We start from the raw sequence: 17,790 nt of genomic DNA, 5'->3' as shown, positions 1-17,790 counted from the left end.
CAGGCACTGCACTTAGGACTTACTGTTGGATATATAGTTTATCTTACAGAAAGGACTAACCCAAAACAGGAAAAAAGAAGTTTTCAGATTATTCCTGGTAATATGCAGTATTCACTAAGAATAAAAAAAAATAAGCCTCTGTCACTTGAAGTCATAATGAAAGGATGATTCTGGCTGCCTATAGTTTTCTATACTTTTCTAAACTTTTGTGTAAATATATGTTCAGAAGCTTTCGGTTCTAGAATCCTGAGTCATTGCTTCCCTGCATACCTTATTTTCTGCTAAGAAATTAAAGAAATGTAACTACAAAAGTGGGTCATGCTACTGGGCATTGTCCAAGAAACACCCCCCCCCTCCGCTCTCTGCTGCAGGATGGCCTCTCAATTTTGTAACTGAAGAGGTCATTCTTCTACCACCTCTGTCTTTACTCTTTCTTTTCTGGCTTGGCCTGTGCTCCCAGAGCAGCCAAAGAAAGTCCTATGTTTAAGAGTATTTTATTGCTATGGGGTTGTTTAACTACTTGCTTTCTGATTCTGAAAGTATTTTATTTTTCATACTTTTTGTTCCCTCAAAGGTGGCAGAAAGCCTGGTTCAGAGAGATGGAGATTTTCTGATTAGGGATTCGCTCTCCAGTCCTGGGAACTTTGTTCTTACATGTCAATGGAAAAATATCTCTCAGCATTTTAAAATCAACAGAACAGTTCTAAGACTCAATGAAGCCTACTGCCGTGTTCAGTATCAGTTTGAACTTGAAAGCTTTGACAGCATCCCTGGCTTAGTTAGATACTATGTTGGGAATCGCACACCAATATCAAAGCAGAGTGGAGCAATTATTTTTCAGCCTATCAACAGGACTGTGCCTCTCCGATGTCTAGAAGAAAAGTATGGTGCACCTCCAGTCCGACAAAAAGAACCAAATATCCCTGAAGGAAAAACAGAGACTGCAAAAAGGCTGAGTCTTGGTATATCCAGCATGCAGTCCCAGGAGCAGAGCTTACGCTGCGGAAATCTTTTGAGGTACTTTAATTTTGCTGTCTTTCTAAGGGGAAATCGGGTAACCCTGTCTGCTCCTGTTGAAGGTGATGCGAGTTTTCATGCTGATTTTATGTGGAAGGATTAGGCTTCAGGTATGCTAATTTTTAGCAAAGATTTTTTTTAAGGCCTGATTTTGAAACTTCTTGAGGTTGTTGAGCACATGCTAACTAGTTTGTGATTGTTAGATTTGATTTTAGAAAATCTAAACTACATTAAAGAGTTAATGGGATGGGTGAAGCCATGACGGGAGTGGCAAGGCAGCACATAGTCTTCACTCACCATGTGATACAGAGCATGCCTCAAGTTTGCAAGAAGGCTCTTAGCCCTGCTATTGCATTACAATAGTGGCAAAATAGTGCTTCCTGAATGCCACTTAAATATGTTATTAGCCTAGCAAAGTACAAAATGCTAGCAGTCTGGTAAATGAGTGAAATAATCAGATTCTGAAAATACCTTTGGAAAAAACAAGATGCCCATATGAAGCTTCATGGGGAATAGTTGCTTAAAGGTGGTGTTGCCTTTAGCTCTCGTTCTGTTTGCAGGTTTATGGAAACTGGGGAGAGTTAAGGGGTAATTCAGTTGAAATCCAGAGTGAGAGTAAATTTAAGACTCTGTCTTGAGACAAATTTAAGAAGCACGACTGTGGTGCAATTTTTTCTTTATTGGCGTAGCAAATCATTACAATCCTAATATATACTGAAGGATTAAAATGAAATCTTGCTGCTGCTCCTGAGAATTCTTTCTTTGCATATTTTGTTCCTGCAATAAAAACACCAAGTATTGGGTAAAGAATAAAGTATTCTAGTAAATCTGGCTCCTCGATTAAGAACAATAATGGATCCTAATTTCTCTTCAGTGTCCAGATCAAATGTTCTATTAAGTAGTCTCAGCTTTCAAAGAAACATCCTGATGAATGCTGGAGGTTCACACATATTAAATCCCTTTTCATTGCTGCCATACCAGCATGAAGTAGCTTATAATCTTATGAGCTGCTGAAATGCAGTGCTAATGATTCTTGCCCTGGTTATATATCCTGATGATTAAGTATATATGTTAAGAGTTGTTGGATTTGAGCAATTTTCTTTTTTCATTTTGTCTACCCTAGAAACAAAGAAAAAAGTGGTAGCCAGCCAGCTAGTTTGAATCATGTCCTGGAGAAAAAGTTCCCCCTAAAAGCTCATCAGTCGGAGAGCTATCTGACAATAGGTATGTTTTATAATTAAACTTTTGAGACTTGGAAGCTGTGTTTGTCCTGGCTGCCTGTTAAACTTAAGACTAAAGTCAGACTGTTGGGTGTTCTGAGTATATACAGGCAGTGTAAGTAAATTAGTATGTGCATTGTACTACAACTGTAATCATTGGAACAGGTTATTTATTTACAGTGCACCAGCCGGTTTGGTATCAGTGCACAACTCAGCAGGCTTCCACACCATAGAAATGATATCTGCAACTGGCATGAATTAATATCCTCTCTGACAGTGTTGTCTTTTCTCACTTGTGGCTTATAAGAACTGACTTGTTTCACTCCTGTTGTTCTAACAAAAGTCTTTTAAGTAGAAGAGGTGAACTTCATGGAAATCCTGCTAACTGCATTTTCTCATGATAAAGTATGCAGATGTGGTACTGTGGTGTTATCCACCACAGAAAAGTGGATATTCATATTCTATTCTGTTCCTCCTTGGCTCTCTTCCCCCCCCCCCCTTTTTTTTTTGCCCTTGCTTCTTTCCCTTCAATACCCTTGTTACCATCTGATTCTTGTTGTTTTCCAGAGCACCACTGTCACTGCTTTTACGCAAGTGATATCAAGTATACTAGCACTTGTTCAGCTGTTGATTCTGGCTTTTTCTTTCTCAGAGGCACATTGTTTCCATATCAACATATTTTGTAAGGAAACTTGTAATTATACTACAGCTGCTAAAGTTTATAACGACCATTGCAGAAAGACTTTTTGAGATAAAAAGATGTTAGATGTTTATATAATGAAGCTATATCTTGATAGAAAGGGTGCACACCTATGTTTAGCAGTGGGATGGATAGAGGCATTCATCCTGTATCTGTAATTGAATTAATTATCTTATTTCAAACCCTGGCTGGAAAAACATTTCTTTTGGTACTGTTAACAGTTAACCTGAAAAGTACTGCTGTGTGTTTTGTGGTGGGGTCCTCAGAACAGGTTCTGGAGGCAAGGTTGTATTGCTGGAGATAGGCTGTGATCTGCAAATTCTGTTAACTGCTGTGTGAACTGAGAGCCAGCTGGAATCAAGAGGCCAAACCTCCATGATACAATTGGCCAACTTGCAGTGGAGACAAGCAAGTGCCCTGAGTACTCTGATCTGGCAATGTCTGACGTACAGTTCAGTTCTGTATTTGATATCGATAGGTTTGCATGTGCAGTAAGTACAGGATGAGGCATAAATACTTATCACAGAAGTATGTGGATGTATTTGTCCAGCTCTTTGAATCAGCTACTGTTTAGCAAAAAGAGATTGGCATGCCTCAAATTCATTCTTTCCATATCTCACTACGTGTTCAGGCTTGACTTTTGGGAAGCTTCTCTTTCATCTCAAACTTATCATTCTCAGAAATGACTCATCTCTTATGTGGTGCAGCTGGAAGTTTCTGTTTTTGTAGGGTAGATCAGATTACAAAGAAACCTTCTGTTGTAAGCCATAGAGACTATCCAGCTCTGATACTGCAGCTATGTATGCAGCAGGGACTAGAGTTATTGTCAGTGTTACCACAGAATAACACTATAGTGCAGCTGTTCTGTGTATTTGGGACTTTGGAAGGATCAGTAAGTGAATGGAATTTGCTGGCTAGCTCATTCCTGAAAATATTTTTTTCAAATACATTTTTGATGGTGAATAGTTGACATGATCTGATAATATTTCTCTTAGAGAGTATTGTTAAGAAAATGAAGCCTGAGTTAGGCATCAGGAATTGTATACGTCTTTGCCTTCTAAATTATTGCATTGTAAAAATGATTTTTTTTCTTTCTGTTTCCTCTACAGGTACAAGACATCGTTCTCAGTTGCCTGAAGCGGATGCAAACTCCTGTCCATGCTCTCCTGCGTTTAGAACAGGCAGTGAGCCTTCTCTAAGTCCCACAGTTGCTCAGAAAGTCACCTCCGAATCACCTGTAGGGGAAGCTCTTAGAGGATCAGACAGTCAGCTCTGTCCAAAGCCTCCACCTAAGCCCAGCAAAGCGCCCTTGCTGAAGCCCCCAGAATCTCCTTCAGCCTCACACAGTTCAGAAGGACACTATTGTGAACTAAGCCCTGCCAGAGATCTTGCAGCCACAAAACAACCTTTTTGTCAGAAAAACAGCTATGTGGAATATCTGACACTAAAGGAGAGGGGAACACGCTCATTCAGGAACTCTGAAACAAGCTACTTGATCCTGGAAGATAATCCTATAATGAGCTCTGCAGATTGTTTAGAAGCTTCAACTGAGATGGCTGAAGAAGACAGCCTGTTTTTTGCACCTGTTCTTGAGACAGTGTCTAGTTTTAAACCGAATGATTTTGAATCCAAACTACTTCCTTTTGAAAATAAGCCATTGGAAACATCAATGTTAAAAAAGGTTAAGGAGCTATTTACCAACAACAGTCCAAAGATTATTGCCCAACATATTCTTAGAACGGACTGCAAGGTAAAAAGATTAATTGTAAAAGCAAGTAATTGTAAAAAGTACTACATTTTGCATCTGATCCTACATTGTGCAAATTTAGACTTTAAAAAATGGTTAGATTTGCAGCTAGTGTAATAAATATACTGATTTGCTTGCAAGGATGGGATTAATTCTTCCGTTTGAAAAGAAGAAACGCTTTGGACTAAAGGTCTCTCCCATGAGCCTTGACTTTAGATTTAGATTTGTTGCTATATCAGTTGCTGTATACCTGTGATTCAGCCTTTCTTCTCTACAAGAGGAAGAGGTGTCTGTGTTGAAACCCAAAATGGGAGTAACTGCTGGCAACAGGAAATAGCTAGTCAGGTTGCATGGGCAAACTGGCCAGCATCTAGTCTCCATATACCATTGGGCATAATGTAAGAGTTTGAATGGTGCTTAATGCATGTAAGCTTCTGAAACTAACAGCTCTTCTAATCTTGTCTTACGATGGGATAAGCAGTGTGGGGAAACGGTTATCAGGACATCTGCAGTCCTCTCGCATGAGAGGACTGTGTTGCCAGTGGAATTGTTCAGAAAGCTGCAAAAACAAACATTTTGCAATTTAGACTTTGTTCAGCTGGCAGAGCTTGGAGATCAGCTGTTGGAACAGAAATATGGAAACGCAGGAGAAAAGTCTGTCTGACGAGGTGATGATTTTGTGTGATAGAAGAAACATGCAACTGCAGTTAAATCTGTGCTAGGATGCCCGAGTGTTGTACCTGCCACAAAGCAGCCCAGCGACCAAATATAGTGCGTTTTAAGGGGTTTTTTAAGAGCAGCTCAGGAAGTGACACATCCAGCTACTCACTGGGCAGCTGCATTGCGGACCAGATAAAGTGGGAGTGGTGGTACTCCTGCAGAAACTGGACTGCAGCACTGTCTTAATGCTGCTGTTCTGATTTACACCATACCTTTGGGAGGGGAACAGTTCCTCAGAACCGCTGAAGTGGGATGAGTGTGTGAGCAAGTGCCAGCTTCTGGTTTCCTGCTGGTAACAGGTTAGCAAACACTGCTTCTCTCCTTGGGAGCAGCAATGGCAGCTGCCGAGTGAGCCTTCGTGCAGACGTGGTGACTCAGAACGCTTACTCAGCAGCTCCACTTCTGCTTGCCCTTTCCAGAAAGGATAGACTGTGGCTTCTTTACTATGACTCTAAGAATAGTAATAGCATTCTTTAGCATTTTATTTTGAAAATGCACGTTTTCCTCCTTCAACCTGATAACAGTACCCAGAATGTCTGTTAATGTATTGCTGAGGGGTGTGTTGACTGAAGGCATAGGATATATATGCGTTAGTGAAGTAGTCAGGGTTTATATAGCTAGCTAGTATTTAATTGGCTTGTTAAAATAAACGAAGCATAATCTATGTATTTGGGGGATATATTACTTGTAGCAAAAAATGTGGCTAGTTCTCATGGCTGCACTTTCAATTTAATCTTTTAAAACTTGATTCTCTTTCAGTCTTTTCAGTAAATGCTGTAAACTGTGGAGTACTGTACTCTTCACCTGCACCATCAGTTGAAGAGTAGATGCTCTGAGCATCACACTGAGAATTTTGTGGCTAAGGGGTACTCAGTTCCTCTTGTAGACATTCTCATTTTGTGAAGGGGGAAAAATATATTAATTGAAGGTGTGAGGGCAGCTCTCTAAAAGACTCACCTGTGAAGTGGAAGCCCTGCCTGCGTTTGAAGTGCTGCTCCAGTGACTCTGCTTTAAATCCTGTAAGCTTTGGAATGGGGTCAAGGAAGCTGACCTGCTGGAAATGTGGAGGCCAGTACAATTAAGAGGCACTGGAGTGTTTTAAAGATCGAGGTTTTGGGATTTTGGAGCAGGAACAGTAACTAGCTGGGACAAGTAGAGAAATAGCTGTATCTTATCTTCATCTAGAAGAGCTGAGAGCTGTGATTTTTTGGAAACTTGTTGCTTACTATTGCACTGATAAGAATAGCATGTGCAAGCAGATTGGCATGTGAACTGGGCCAGAGTAGATGTGTTGTACTGAGATCTGTGATAAGGCTGAAGTTCTTATGTCTTCTTGTTGCATCAGTATCTCAGTCATCCTTTTAAATAATGAAGTTGCTAGTCCTCTAGGAACTTTATTTTGTGAAAAACTCATTATTACATGAAGGAGCGAATATGGCCACTTGCATGCCTGAGAGGGATCTTTGTGAAGAAGGAGGTGTAATCAGTACATCTCCAGAGGCTTCACAATACTCCTGCTTATCCGGAAGTGAAACAGGTTTCTCTACAGTGCTAGGTGTTGCACCGTTAGACTTGTTGTTTGGCCCAGATTGCTTTTGTCTTTTCATAACCAAGGAAACCTGCTGATGGGGTGTACCAGAAAAAGTGGGCAGATTGGTTTGCAAATGTATCAACATACAGGTTTTAAACCAGCAGATAATGTGAGATTATCAGATAAATGTGGTTTTGCTTGTGTAGCATAGATAATTGTGATTGGTATAACCAGTCACTAATACTGTATGTTTAGAAAGCAAGGACAAATTGGTGAGGATGTCTATTTTACATATTGACTTTGTTAGTCACTCAGATTTGAGTGTCCTTCTTGAAGTCCTTTTATTAATTTATCCTCATCAGAACTCTGTGGCATAATCTGAAACATTCTGAGCAACAACCTCTTTTCAGAAATGATAAAAGTTAAACAAACCTGTACATGCTTAGGGCCCAAGAGCATTCCTGCCTTGACAAGAATCAGGCTGAGGGAGCACTCTTATTTCCCACAGTGTGTATATGCATCTCCTGGAAATATAGGACATAAGTTTGATAAAGTCCCTATAATGACTGATGTCTGTATGTAAGATAGCGTTTTGGTTGTGACTTTAATGTTTTCGGAAATTAAATCATTCTGCAAGAATATTTTATTGATCCTTTTGTGTAAAGTACTGAGTAGGCATAAGCTATTCCTAAATGACTGTATCCTGTCATGCACTGTATACTCAGCTGTATATGCTCTCCACTAACCTGGAGTACTTCTGGTTGGCTAGTGGTTTTTTTGAAATAAGTTAGTTTCAAAACTCATCCACAGGTTTTTGCACTTGACAGGTGGCTAGGATACTGGAAGTTTCCGAAGAGATGAGGAAGGTCATGGGAGTGAACTCTGGTCTTGAACTGATTACGTTGCCTTATGGACATCAGCTGCGCCTTGACCTAATTGAAAGGTAAATGTTCCTGTTACTCTGCATTTCTAGGGTAGATGGCTGGAAGATCACAGCACTCGTGTGTTTGACATCAGAGTATCGAAGACTGCTCTCCTGCATGCTTTTCTGAATCTGTGTGTATAGAAGATAACTCAGTGATTATATAAAGTATCGTTTCTATTTGCATAGGGAAATTCCTGAAAATTGTGGGGCAACTCTGTTAATGTAATACAGGGAAAGCAGAATGATACTGAAAGCAGCATCTTAGAGCTGCCAAACGTCATCAGCTCTCCTTTATGAGCTGGTTTCCAGCAGGAGTGTTCAGCCATTTATGCCATGAGCATCATTTGGGGTTCAGAGCTTTAGCAGCTCAAGCCAGTGAGCTAGCATATCATAAGGTATTGCAGACCTCCATCTAACATCTAGCCACTGACAGCTTCTGTGTTCCTGATCTCTTCCAGTACGGAGTAAAATAGAAAAGCAACTCTTAACTTCCGGTTGGTATGAAGCAGTCATGCTGAGTGAACTCAGCAGCTGCTGTTCTACCATGCGTACAGGGCATTGATCAGGTAGTAACGCCCCCGATGAAGTGTCATAGAAGGTATAGCTGTGCCATAATAATATCTATTAATAATACCGATTAAAATTTATTAACCCATGTACTCAAAGCCAACATATCTATATTCCGTACATTGACATTACTGCTCTTGCTACAAAGATGATGCAAGTGATGCAGTTTGCTGAGCCCAGTCAAGATACTAAAATATACTTTCAAACTGATCTCTGAATACATGTACAGCATAATTACCATTTTGATAATTGGTAACCAGTAGTATAAATTATCTCCCTTCTAGGCATAATACCATGGCAATAGGAATAGCTGTGGATATCCTCGGTTGCACAGGAAATCTAGAAGATAGAGCTGCAACATTAAACAGGATCATCCAAGTAGCGGTGGAGCTGAAGGACTCATTGGGGGATTTGTATGCATTTTCTGCTATTATGAAGGCACTAGAAATGCCACAGGTAAGAACTGTTTTCTCTTTATGTTCCAAAACCTGGAGTTGTTTGATAGGTTTGATATATTTAAACTAATTTTGGTCCTTATGTAATTGTCTCAAAACTAAAGAGATAGTCACAACAGAAAGTTCACTTCCCCACAGACAGGAAAATCAGGATTATTTTTAGTCATTGTGAACTTAACAGCTATGATAGTAGGCTAATTCTTGTTGATGCCAAATATACTGGAAAATTTTTTCTAAAACAGGGCTTCATTATATTTCAATATAACGCAAATTTATGTGTTAATGCAATTTAATGGTGCAAGAAATGGCTTAATCCTGTGAGAAAAAAATGAGCATATCAGGAAGCAACTATATTTACAGTTGCAGATAATGTGTTGTCTTGATGTCTTGATGCATCTCATTTTGCATGTTGCTGAAATGTTTATGAACTTTCCTGCTGTGTTCAGATGATCTTTTGAAACTGCTGTTTTATTAAGGAGGAATAATGCTGACCCCCCCCCCAAAAAAAAAAAAAAAAAAAAAGTGAAAGAGCATAGTTATTTCTAGTGGGAAGAAGTGCAGGAAGGATGCATGAGTTTTGAGACTGAAAGTGTAGAAGTTAAACCTGCTGAAAGTCTACAGGTAGCAATAAAAGGGAAAAAAAAGACCCTGAGTTTTGTATCTTCCTACTTTGATGCCCTCTAATGTAAACTGGCAGATTCTTCCACACATACCTGTTGGTGGGGATGGGTAATGTTAATCATGCAGACATCTGCTGAGGAATGTAGGAAAAATGCAGCAGAGCACAGTCTGACAAGTTCTTAGAATATAGTATAACTTTTTTTTTTTTTTGTAATGAAGTAGGCTCTTCTCGGTTTGATTCCAAACAGTAAGAGGCAGACTAGATGAAAATGATCTTGAAATGATAGGAGCAGGAAAAAACAAGAACAGTGAACTAACTAACTTACTTCTAGAAGCCTGATCTCAGTATTTGGATCTGACAGATTTAAAATCTCAATCATAAGAGAGCAAGAAGATAGGGTAGTTTCTCAGAAAAATATATCTGTGAAGGCCTAAGTGCAAGCTCTTTTCAGTTGGAGGAAGGTTAGAAAGTGTAGTAAGAGATGAACTTGGCTAAATCATAAGCTCTTTCCTGATCTCAAAAACAAGTAGGATGAGTACAGGAAATACAGAGAGAAAATCTAAAGTTCACAGCACAAAAGAGATCCTACTAATGAGGCACCAATTTAATAAGAAATCAACTTGTAAATACTGAGTAAAACTTAGGAGAGCATTGTCTTTGTTGTCTAATAGAAAGTTGTCAGCAAATGGCAGTGAGGAAATCAAAGGTTTGGATGCGATTTTTTTTTTTTTTTTTAAGAAACATCAGTTTTCAGTAAAAAGTTCAACTGTGTGGATGACTAACATGGTATGAAGGATTCTCAGCTTAGAATTAAAGAAGAATAGAACGCGGATGTTTTCACACATCACCTAGAAACTTCAGTATTTTAGGATGAGCTGAGAGTCTTTCAACTGTTAAAAATTACTTTTGTGAGTGCCTCAGGATTAGCTGAGATACAGGGACTTGAGAAAGGAAATGGAAACTATTAGAAGGGAGCTCTGAGGCAGAGGAGAGCTGTAAGCCTAACTTCAGTTTCCAAAGAAGTTTGTACCAAACTATCTGTAAAGCCCTGGAAGATAGGAAATGTGTAATAGCTACAGTGTATTTATGCTGCTGCTTTAACTTTGTTCTGCAACTAGCTTTCTGAAGAAAACAGTGAAGAGGAAGTAACTTACTGAAATCAAGATACAGCATTTCCATAAACAAGGGAAAAAAATGATCTGGCTGAAAATTTTCTGGGGGTACCTAAGTGGTTAGAAAAAAAGGAAGTAAGTTGATCATAGTTATGTAAATGGAAGAATGTATCAAATTAGAGATCGTTGCATCCAAGCTGAATGTTTTCATTAATGATCTAGATTTGAGAAATTATGCGTAGATCTGCTTAAATCTGGATCAGAGATGACAGTAAGTTACTAAAGGATACATGGCAGCAGAAAGATATAAAAATAGCAACCCTGCTGCTCCAACAGGGGACACTGAAACAGATGTCTTACCTTTATGCATGGGAATGAATCTTTTTACCGAGCAATGAAGCGATCTCAATTTGAATACAATGCTCGGTTTTGGATACAGGTCAAATGTGGACTAACCAAAGTGATCAGGATTTTAGGAAATGGGAAAAAATGGAAACAGATTGAGTAAATTATTTAGCTGAAAAAATGTAAAGCTTGAGGATGTAGCCTCCAAGAATGTGGAAGCTAATTCAAAAGTAAGACTGGTCTGCATGTCGCTAGTGAGTAGGATCAGAATTAGCAAGCTTTTAAATTACAAACAAACAGGAAGACTCAAGTTTTGTGTCAGGAAAAACTGTAGGAGGTAAAGCCCTGGCATAAATTGATTGGATTATTTGGACAGCTGTGGGAGTCTCCATTTCTAAAGACCTTTAGAAAAAGTTACACAAATGGCTTGATAGCTATGATGGCCATCAAGCTTGGTAAAGAGGTGATTCCTCCTCTTGCCCAAAGACAGGCCAACTAGATGATTTCTGCATCCACATAGATTTTATTAAGACATTAGTTGAATAAAACAATTCAAGCGAAATTCTCCAGTCAGGCATGAAAATTCCCTCTCAGTGTACTTACTTACTTAATCTTTTGAACTAAAAATACTTAGAAATTTAGTTTTCTTTCTTCTACAGCACCTGCGTATGCAGAATCTGCTTTACTAGACTGATAATGATGAGACTTACCAGTTAATCTGTTGGTCTTTTCTTGCATGTTCAGTGGAGTAGAACCAAGGTTTCAGGTTTGCTCTGAAGGGCTTGACAGAAAGTTTTCCATAATGCAAACTGAGTGCTGCATCAGTTAGTTGGCAGGAGGAAATTCTGCATGCTTTCTTTTGAGTGAGCCAATTATTTTCTTGAATTGGGAGCAGTCCTGTACCACAAGAGATCATATCTTGGGAATATGTGTTGTAAGAAAGATACCACTGGTAGAAAAGCGGCATTGTTTAATAAATTTTGAATCTAATGTTGGACTCAAGCCTCTGTAGTAGCTGTATCTTATCTAAAGACAGTGTACTACTGAATAATTCAGACTAATCAAACTTTGCCAGTAGCAGTGTGTTTTCCATGTGAATTGCTATGGAGTCTGAAACAGCTGTTCTGTTTTGTTTGAACAGGTCACTAGGTTAGAACAAACTTGGACTTCTCTAAGACATCATTACACTCAGACTGCCATTACATATGAAAAACAGCTGAAGCCATTTAGTAAAGCTCTGCATGAAGGACAAGGTGAGTGAACTAGTGGGCATGAGTGACTCTGATTTCTGTCCACCCTTATAGCTCTCCCTTACAACTCTTGAGGAGTCTGTGTAGGAGAGGCAGCAGATGCTATAGTGATAGCTGTGTATCATGTGTTAAAAGCAACTACATGAACTTGTGTAATGCAATATAACACATGAGAATAGAAGGAAACATCTGCCAGCCAAACATCATGCACCTATGCAAAATGTAATATTCTTCGTCTGCTCAAATCTTCCCCCCCGGCCCTTTGGGGGGAAAAGCTCACGAGGAGCAGGGACTGACAGGAACCTGCATCTTCATCATCTCACCTCAAAGACGGACAGTGGACAAAAGTCTCCCTCTTGCTATGCAGGGTGGAAAAACTGACTTCTGGCAGGTTTTGCTTTCCCTATTGGAGCAGAGGACGAATGCTGGAATACAAAGAATGGGTCAGTAATTCCTCTGATCACGTAAAGTGCGCCTGCTGCCTGCATTTGCAGGAAGCAGTCAAGTAGTTCCTGCTGCTCTTTATCATTCTTCGCAGCTGTATTCTCTAAAGGGATCTGAGGGGAAGATAATAGAGCCAAACACTTCCCTGGCTCAGGAAGAGGGGAGAGAAGGAAAACTTTTAGCCCCACAGAAATTACTGGAAATTGCCCTGAAGGCAATGACACAATTTGAAATGTTTAAAAGCCTCTTAGTGCTCTTGCGCTCTATGCCACTATCTAGTATTTCAGCAGGGCCTTTCCCTGTAGCAAATAGTTTGCAACCCTGTAATTGATCTTGACTGCCCCATCACCACTGCAACTACTCCCAAACTCACTGGAAACTGTAGGTTTCCTCTGTGTGTGTGTGTGTATGTATGTCTATATGTACACAGGTAGATAGAGGTATGGATATGACTGAGATGAGGTGCTAATTTGAAAGATGGAAGACAAATAAATTTGTTTCTGTTTTGGAAAGATAATGCTGCAGTTACAATACCTTCTTAACTTAGCAGGTTTTAGAACTTCTGACAGTATGGTTGGTTTGTTGCTCTTTATCCCAGAGACCATTGGTGCTCCACAGAACAACATAACAGTGCCACTGCTGATGCCTCTTGTTACCTTGATGGAGCGGCAAGCTGTCATTTTTGAAGGGATGGACCTGTGGGAAAGCACTGACCAAAGCTGTGAAATAATGCTCAAACACTTGGCCACCGCTCGGCAGATAGCACAGAATGCAGAAACGTACCGGGTGACTGCAGAGCAGATGCTGGAAGGTAGGGAGGAGAAACTTTTGTGAATTACCAGAACGTGTGGGTTGAGGAAAGGTCTCTATTTAAAGGATGCTAAAAGTCACTGCAAGAAGTTCTTCTCTTTCATAAGAACTGAAATAGCAGCAAATGTCCTGCAGGAAACTCATTCTCAGGGGCAGCAGCAATATTGTTTAGAGAGAGAGAGCAGATTATTCATCACAGGTAGTTTTCCAGTAACCAGTATGAAACACCTATTAAGTCTTGATTTAAGATCCTGAACTGTCTTTTTAGGAACCAAACTAAAAGTACCGTAGGGACTGGGGATAACTTACAGCCTTCTGTACAGTTCAAAATTTCTGCTCTGACTTTGCGAATAAAACTGTTTACCACAGTAACATTCTTTACTGCAAGGCAAGATGCAACTCTGACACCTTAACCACTTGTAGTCAAAAAGTAAATAACATGTTAACTACTTGACTTTGTATTTTAAACTTGCAATGAAAAAGATGACAATGAGAAAAAAAATCAAGTATTTCTGCAGGCTACATCTATACATCAGTGATAATATTTAATGTTGATGCAAGACAATTAAATTAGAATTGAACAAAGGATAGCCTGGAGCTATTAAGTGCTGCTAGGAACACAACACATTGAAAGGATTTTCACTTTTTTCCTAGCTTTTGAAACCATTGTGCAAAATGAACCTAGCATATTAAAGCTAATGTTGTTTGGAAAGAATATATTTTAAAAGCCTTTTCTTCTAAGTAAAAAAAAATGCTTAATGGTGATACTGTGGGATTCTTTTTTGCTTGTTAGGTTTCCAGCCAGACGAAGAGATGAGTGAGATCTTCAAGACAGAATTTCAAATGAGATTGCTCTGGGGCAGCAAAGGAGCACAAGTTAATCAAAATGAAAGATACGAAAAATTCAGCCAGATTTTAACTGCACTTTCCCGAAAACTGGAACCTCCTCCAGTGAAGCAGGTGGAACAACTAAATATCTAAGAGTCTGTAAACTAAATGCTAAATTTGAAATAACTGTTGCTTTCCTTTTGGCAATTTGATACTGCACAAACCTCTAGCATTTCACAAGATGTTTAGAACTTCAACTGCACAATGCACACTTGTTTTAAAACTACTGATTACTAAACAAATTATTTATTTACTGTGTCACCAAGTCATTTTATGATCCTTTGAATGATTAAGATTACTCCTGTAAGACAGTCTTACAGCTTTCCATGTTTTCCCCAAACTTGTAACGTTTTAATATCTAGGAGGAGTTAGGCATCTTAAAGATATTAAAATGAAGCAAATAAATAGTGTAAATAAAGGTATAGATTAAGTATGTGACACTGCAGTTGTGTAATATTCCTTAGATAACTATAAAACAGTGTACATAGAATTGTGAATTAAAATATATCTTTATGCAAAATAATTTGCCAACTATGGTTGCAGAAATGATTCTTTATCTGTGACCACAACTGAAGGCTCAAATTTCACTGGACCTATGACAGTAAAAAATTGGTTTTATGTATGTTGGAACAATTTATTTTGCTAATACATCATCTGTAGGCTAGAGTTTTGTCTTGCTGGAGCCTGCACAACAGCTGTGCTGCCACGAATGCATGATGACATGGTAAGAACAAACAATTATAATAATTAAAACACTTTCAGATATGAGTAAATATGGGCATATGTATATTCAACTCACTTCAGTAACTGAGGTGAATCACTCTGATAAGCATTATGTACTTTTTTTCTTGGATGAAGCCAAAGCATACATTATTAGCAGTTTTCATAAACATAAAGCAATCTAATTTCCTCTGTAAAGAACACTTTTAGTGGCAAATTCCACTTTGTTGCATATAGAAGCATATGAATACTTACTTAGGCAACTGTGATTAGAGTTGAATTTGCTCTTTGTCAGTAAGCCTAGTTCTGAAGTGAGAGGTTACATTTGAAAAATATTCTAGGAGGGCAGGCTAACAACAAAACCAACCAACACCAAACAGGTAGCATCTGTTCCACCACCTGCAAAGTCACAGGTGTAAGTCAGTCAGTAAGTCTCCCTGTCAATCTTAACAGAACACAAATGGGGAAGCTAAATTAGACATGAAAAGATTTCTTTATTCCATGAAAATATTCTCAACAGAGAACACTATTTTTAAACAAAGCATTTAACATTTAAGAAATCAACCTGTGCACAGAAGAAAAGATAGATAAAAAATTACTGGAAAAATGGAAGATTCTTTAAGACAACTCACATTCAGAATTTCAGAGTAAGTGATTTATAACTAGCTGTGCAAGTACAAATAATTTTTTTCCTATGTTTAATAACCCTCATACAAGTTGCACTATCCCTCATGAATGGAACCTGCCTCCAAAGGAAGCAAATTCTGGGTTTAGAAAAACAAACAAACAGTAGGGTGAGAAGACCATTTTTCCTTTACCAGGAAGAGTTACTACTAACCTGCAAAGCTGTTAGCCAGGCAAACCACAGGCCCTTTAGCAGAAAATACACAGATCACATTTCTTCCTCTTCTCTAACTTTAAAATAAAAAAGCACTAGCTTAAAAAAAACAAACAAAAAAAAACCAAAAATAACAAAAACACTACACCTGTAGTTTTGTCAGTATTGAGTAATGTCACATTATTATATAAATAACCCTGTATACAATATCCAAAAATCTAAACTTTAGAGTTTAATAGCCCCCAACTGTAATACACTAGGTCAAGCTGTGTAATAGTGGTGTACATAAGAAAAGGAATAAACCTCTACACAAATCACTCAAGCTTTACTGGTAGTACAATTTCTAGTAACACTGAAATTAAAAAGAATCCAGCGCTGCTGCATCCAAATATTGCTTCAGAGCCCCCAAACCAGGATGTTTTGATTATTACCTATTATTTATTTCTTTCCCCACATAGCAAGTGGCTGGGCTGACAAGCTTTGATTGATACAAGTATCCCTCCCCCCAACCTCTCTAGTCTAATTCTTATTACTCTAATAAATCAGATATGATGTATTTATTAATAGAACCACAAATGGAAGGCAAGACAACATAAGCAATAGGGGCACTGCAGACAACTATATTTACATGTATAAACATATCCAAATTTCAATTGTTTACAAGTAAAAGTGCACATAGATCATTACGAAGTATCACTCATATTTCAACTGGTCCATACAATGAAGCATCACCTGGAAACAAGCACTGCAGTAATTAAAACTGGAACTTCATAGTCAAAAACTAAGAAGAGACAAAGTTTCCATAAAAATATTTCTAAAAATATTAAAGTCAAATGAAGAGATACATGTCTCAATGTATAAAATTCATGATGCACCATGTATCCGGTAAAATAGAGCTCTAGAAAACACCTACCATGGCTACCTCAGCAGCTGCAGCGCTATAGAAAGAGCTGAGACACAAAGCCCTTTGTGGGATACTGTAAGTGGTAGTGTTGGCAATCAACAGATTCAGGCACTCTAGTTTAAGGCAGCATTTGAATGGCAAGTGGTTGACCTTGAAAACAGTCATTAGCTTGCAGTGGTGAATCTCTCTGGTGGTGTTCTGGGTATTCAGTGCTCACATTAGGTTACTGAAGTGCTGAAGATGGACCACAGTTCTGGGAGTTTCTCTGACTGCATTGTAGGCTAGAGCTGAGATGTATTATTTCCCCAAACCAACATAAATACATTGTGATCTCATATCAGTTATGTCAAAAACTGGAATGTAATGGTAGTTGCAGTGGAATAGTTATAGCAGCATACATGGATACTGGGATGAAACTAGTGCTGAAGATACTTAAACAGAATGGTTTGTTACAAGTAAAAGAAGCAATGATGACAATAATATGTTACGCAGACACGCCTGACTGTGCTAGGCATGCAGGAGGGGGTTAAGGGCGAGCATGGAGGTGGCACAGGCAGACTGACAAGTGACATGGTTCTAAATGACTGCCAATTATTACAATCAGTTGGAAAAGAGCATAATTGAGATAACCAAAATGTAGCACAACCTAAAATATAGTTTGTGCCTCTTTGAAAATGAAGGCCAATAAGACTAAGCAATTTTAGTAGCAGTTGCCTCTTTACTCTGGTAATGGAGCTCTATTTTGCTGCAGAAATTTAAGAATTTGTAATACATCCTTAACTATGTAGGGAAATGCTAAGAATGTTAGTGACTAAACATATGTCTGCATGCATTCATGCAACTAGCTTTTCCCCTTGCTTACTGGGCCTCCCAGCTAATACCCTCCCTCCTCCCCCCCCCCAAAAAAAAAGCAGCTGCATGTAACCTCCTTCAAGATCTCGCCCATTTTCTCAGAAACCCGCTTCAGGAACCTGT

General features: G+C 38.8%; 2 protein-coding genes across 4 annotated transcripts in view; one reads left to right on the top strand and one right to left on the bottom strand.

Annotated features, from left to right (window-relative positions):
* The window catches only part of BCAR3 (BCAR3 adaptor protein, NSP family member), a 77,901-nt gene extending 63,110 nt beyond the window's left edge, over window positions 1–14,791 (top strand). For all 3 annotated transcript variants that reach the window (XM_062581074.1, XM_062581072.1, XM_062581073.1), the window contains 8 exons: window positions 575–1,017; window positions 2,141–2,241; window positions 4,047–4,687; window positions 7,763–7,878; window positions 8,712–8,883; window positions 12,103–12,214; window positions 13,254–13,466; window positions 14,259–14,791. In XM_062581074.1, the coding sequence (XP_062437058.1) occupies window positions 575–1,017; window positions 2,141–2,241; window positions 4,047–4,687; window positions 7,763–7,878; window positions 8,712–8,883; window positions 12,103–12,214; window positions 13,254–13,466; window positions 14,259–14,446 (1,986 nt within the window). In that variant the 3' untranslated portion in view covers window positions 14,447–14,791. The remainder of the gene's footprint in view (window positions 1–574; window positions 1,018–2,140; window positions 2,242–4,046; window positions 4,688–7,762; window positions 7,879–8,711; window positions 8,884–12,102; window positions 12,215–13,253; window positions 13,467–14,258) is intronic.
* Window positions 14,792–15,547: 756 nt separating this feature from the next.
* FNBP1L (formin binding protein 1 like) overlaps window positions 15,548–17,790 on the bottom strand; it is a 62,173-nt gene continuing 59,930 nt past the window's right edge. The window contains exon 15 of the mRNA XM_062581076.1: window positions 15,548–17,786. Coding sequence (XP_062437060.1) covers window positions 17,779–17,786 — 8 coding nt within the window. The 3' untranslated portion in view covers window positions 15,548–17,778. The remainder of the gene's footprint in view (window positions 17,787–17,790) is intronic.

Source organism: Rhea pennata, chromosome 8 (genome assembly GCF_028389875.1).
Source record: "Rhea pennata isolate bPtePen1 chromosome 8, bPtePen1.pri, whole genome shotgun sequence".
In the NCBI taxonomy this organism is placed as follows: Eukaryota; Metazoa; Chordata; class Aves; order Rheiformes; family Rheidae; genus Rhea; species Rhea pennata.
This window is presented reverse-complemented; position numbering and strand designations above follow the sequence as displayed.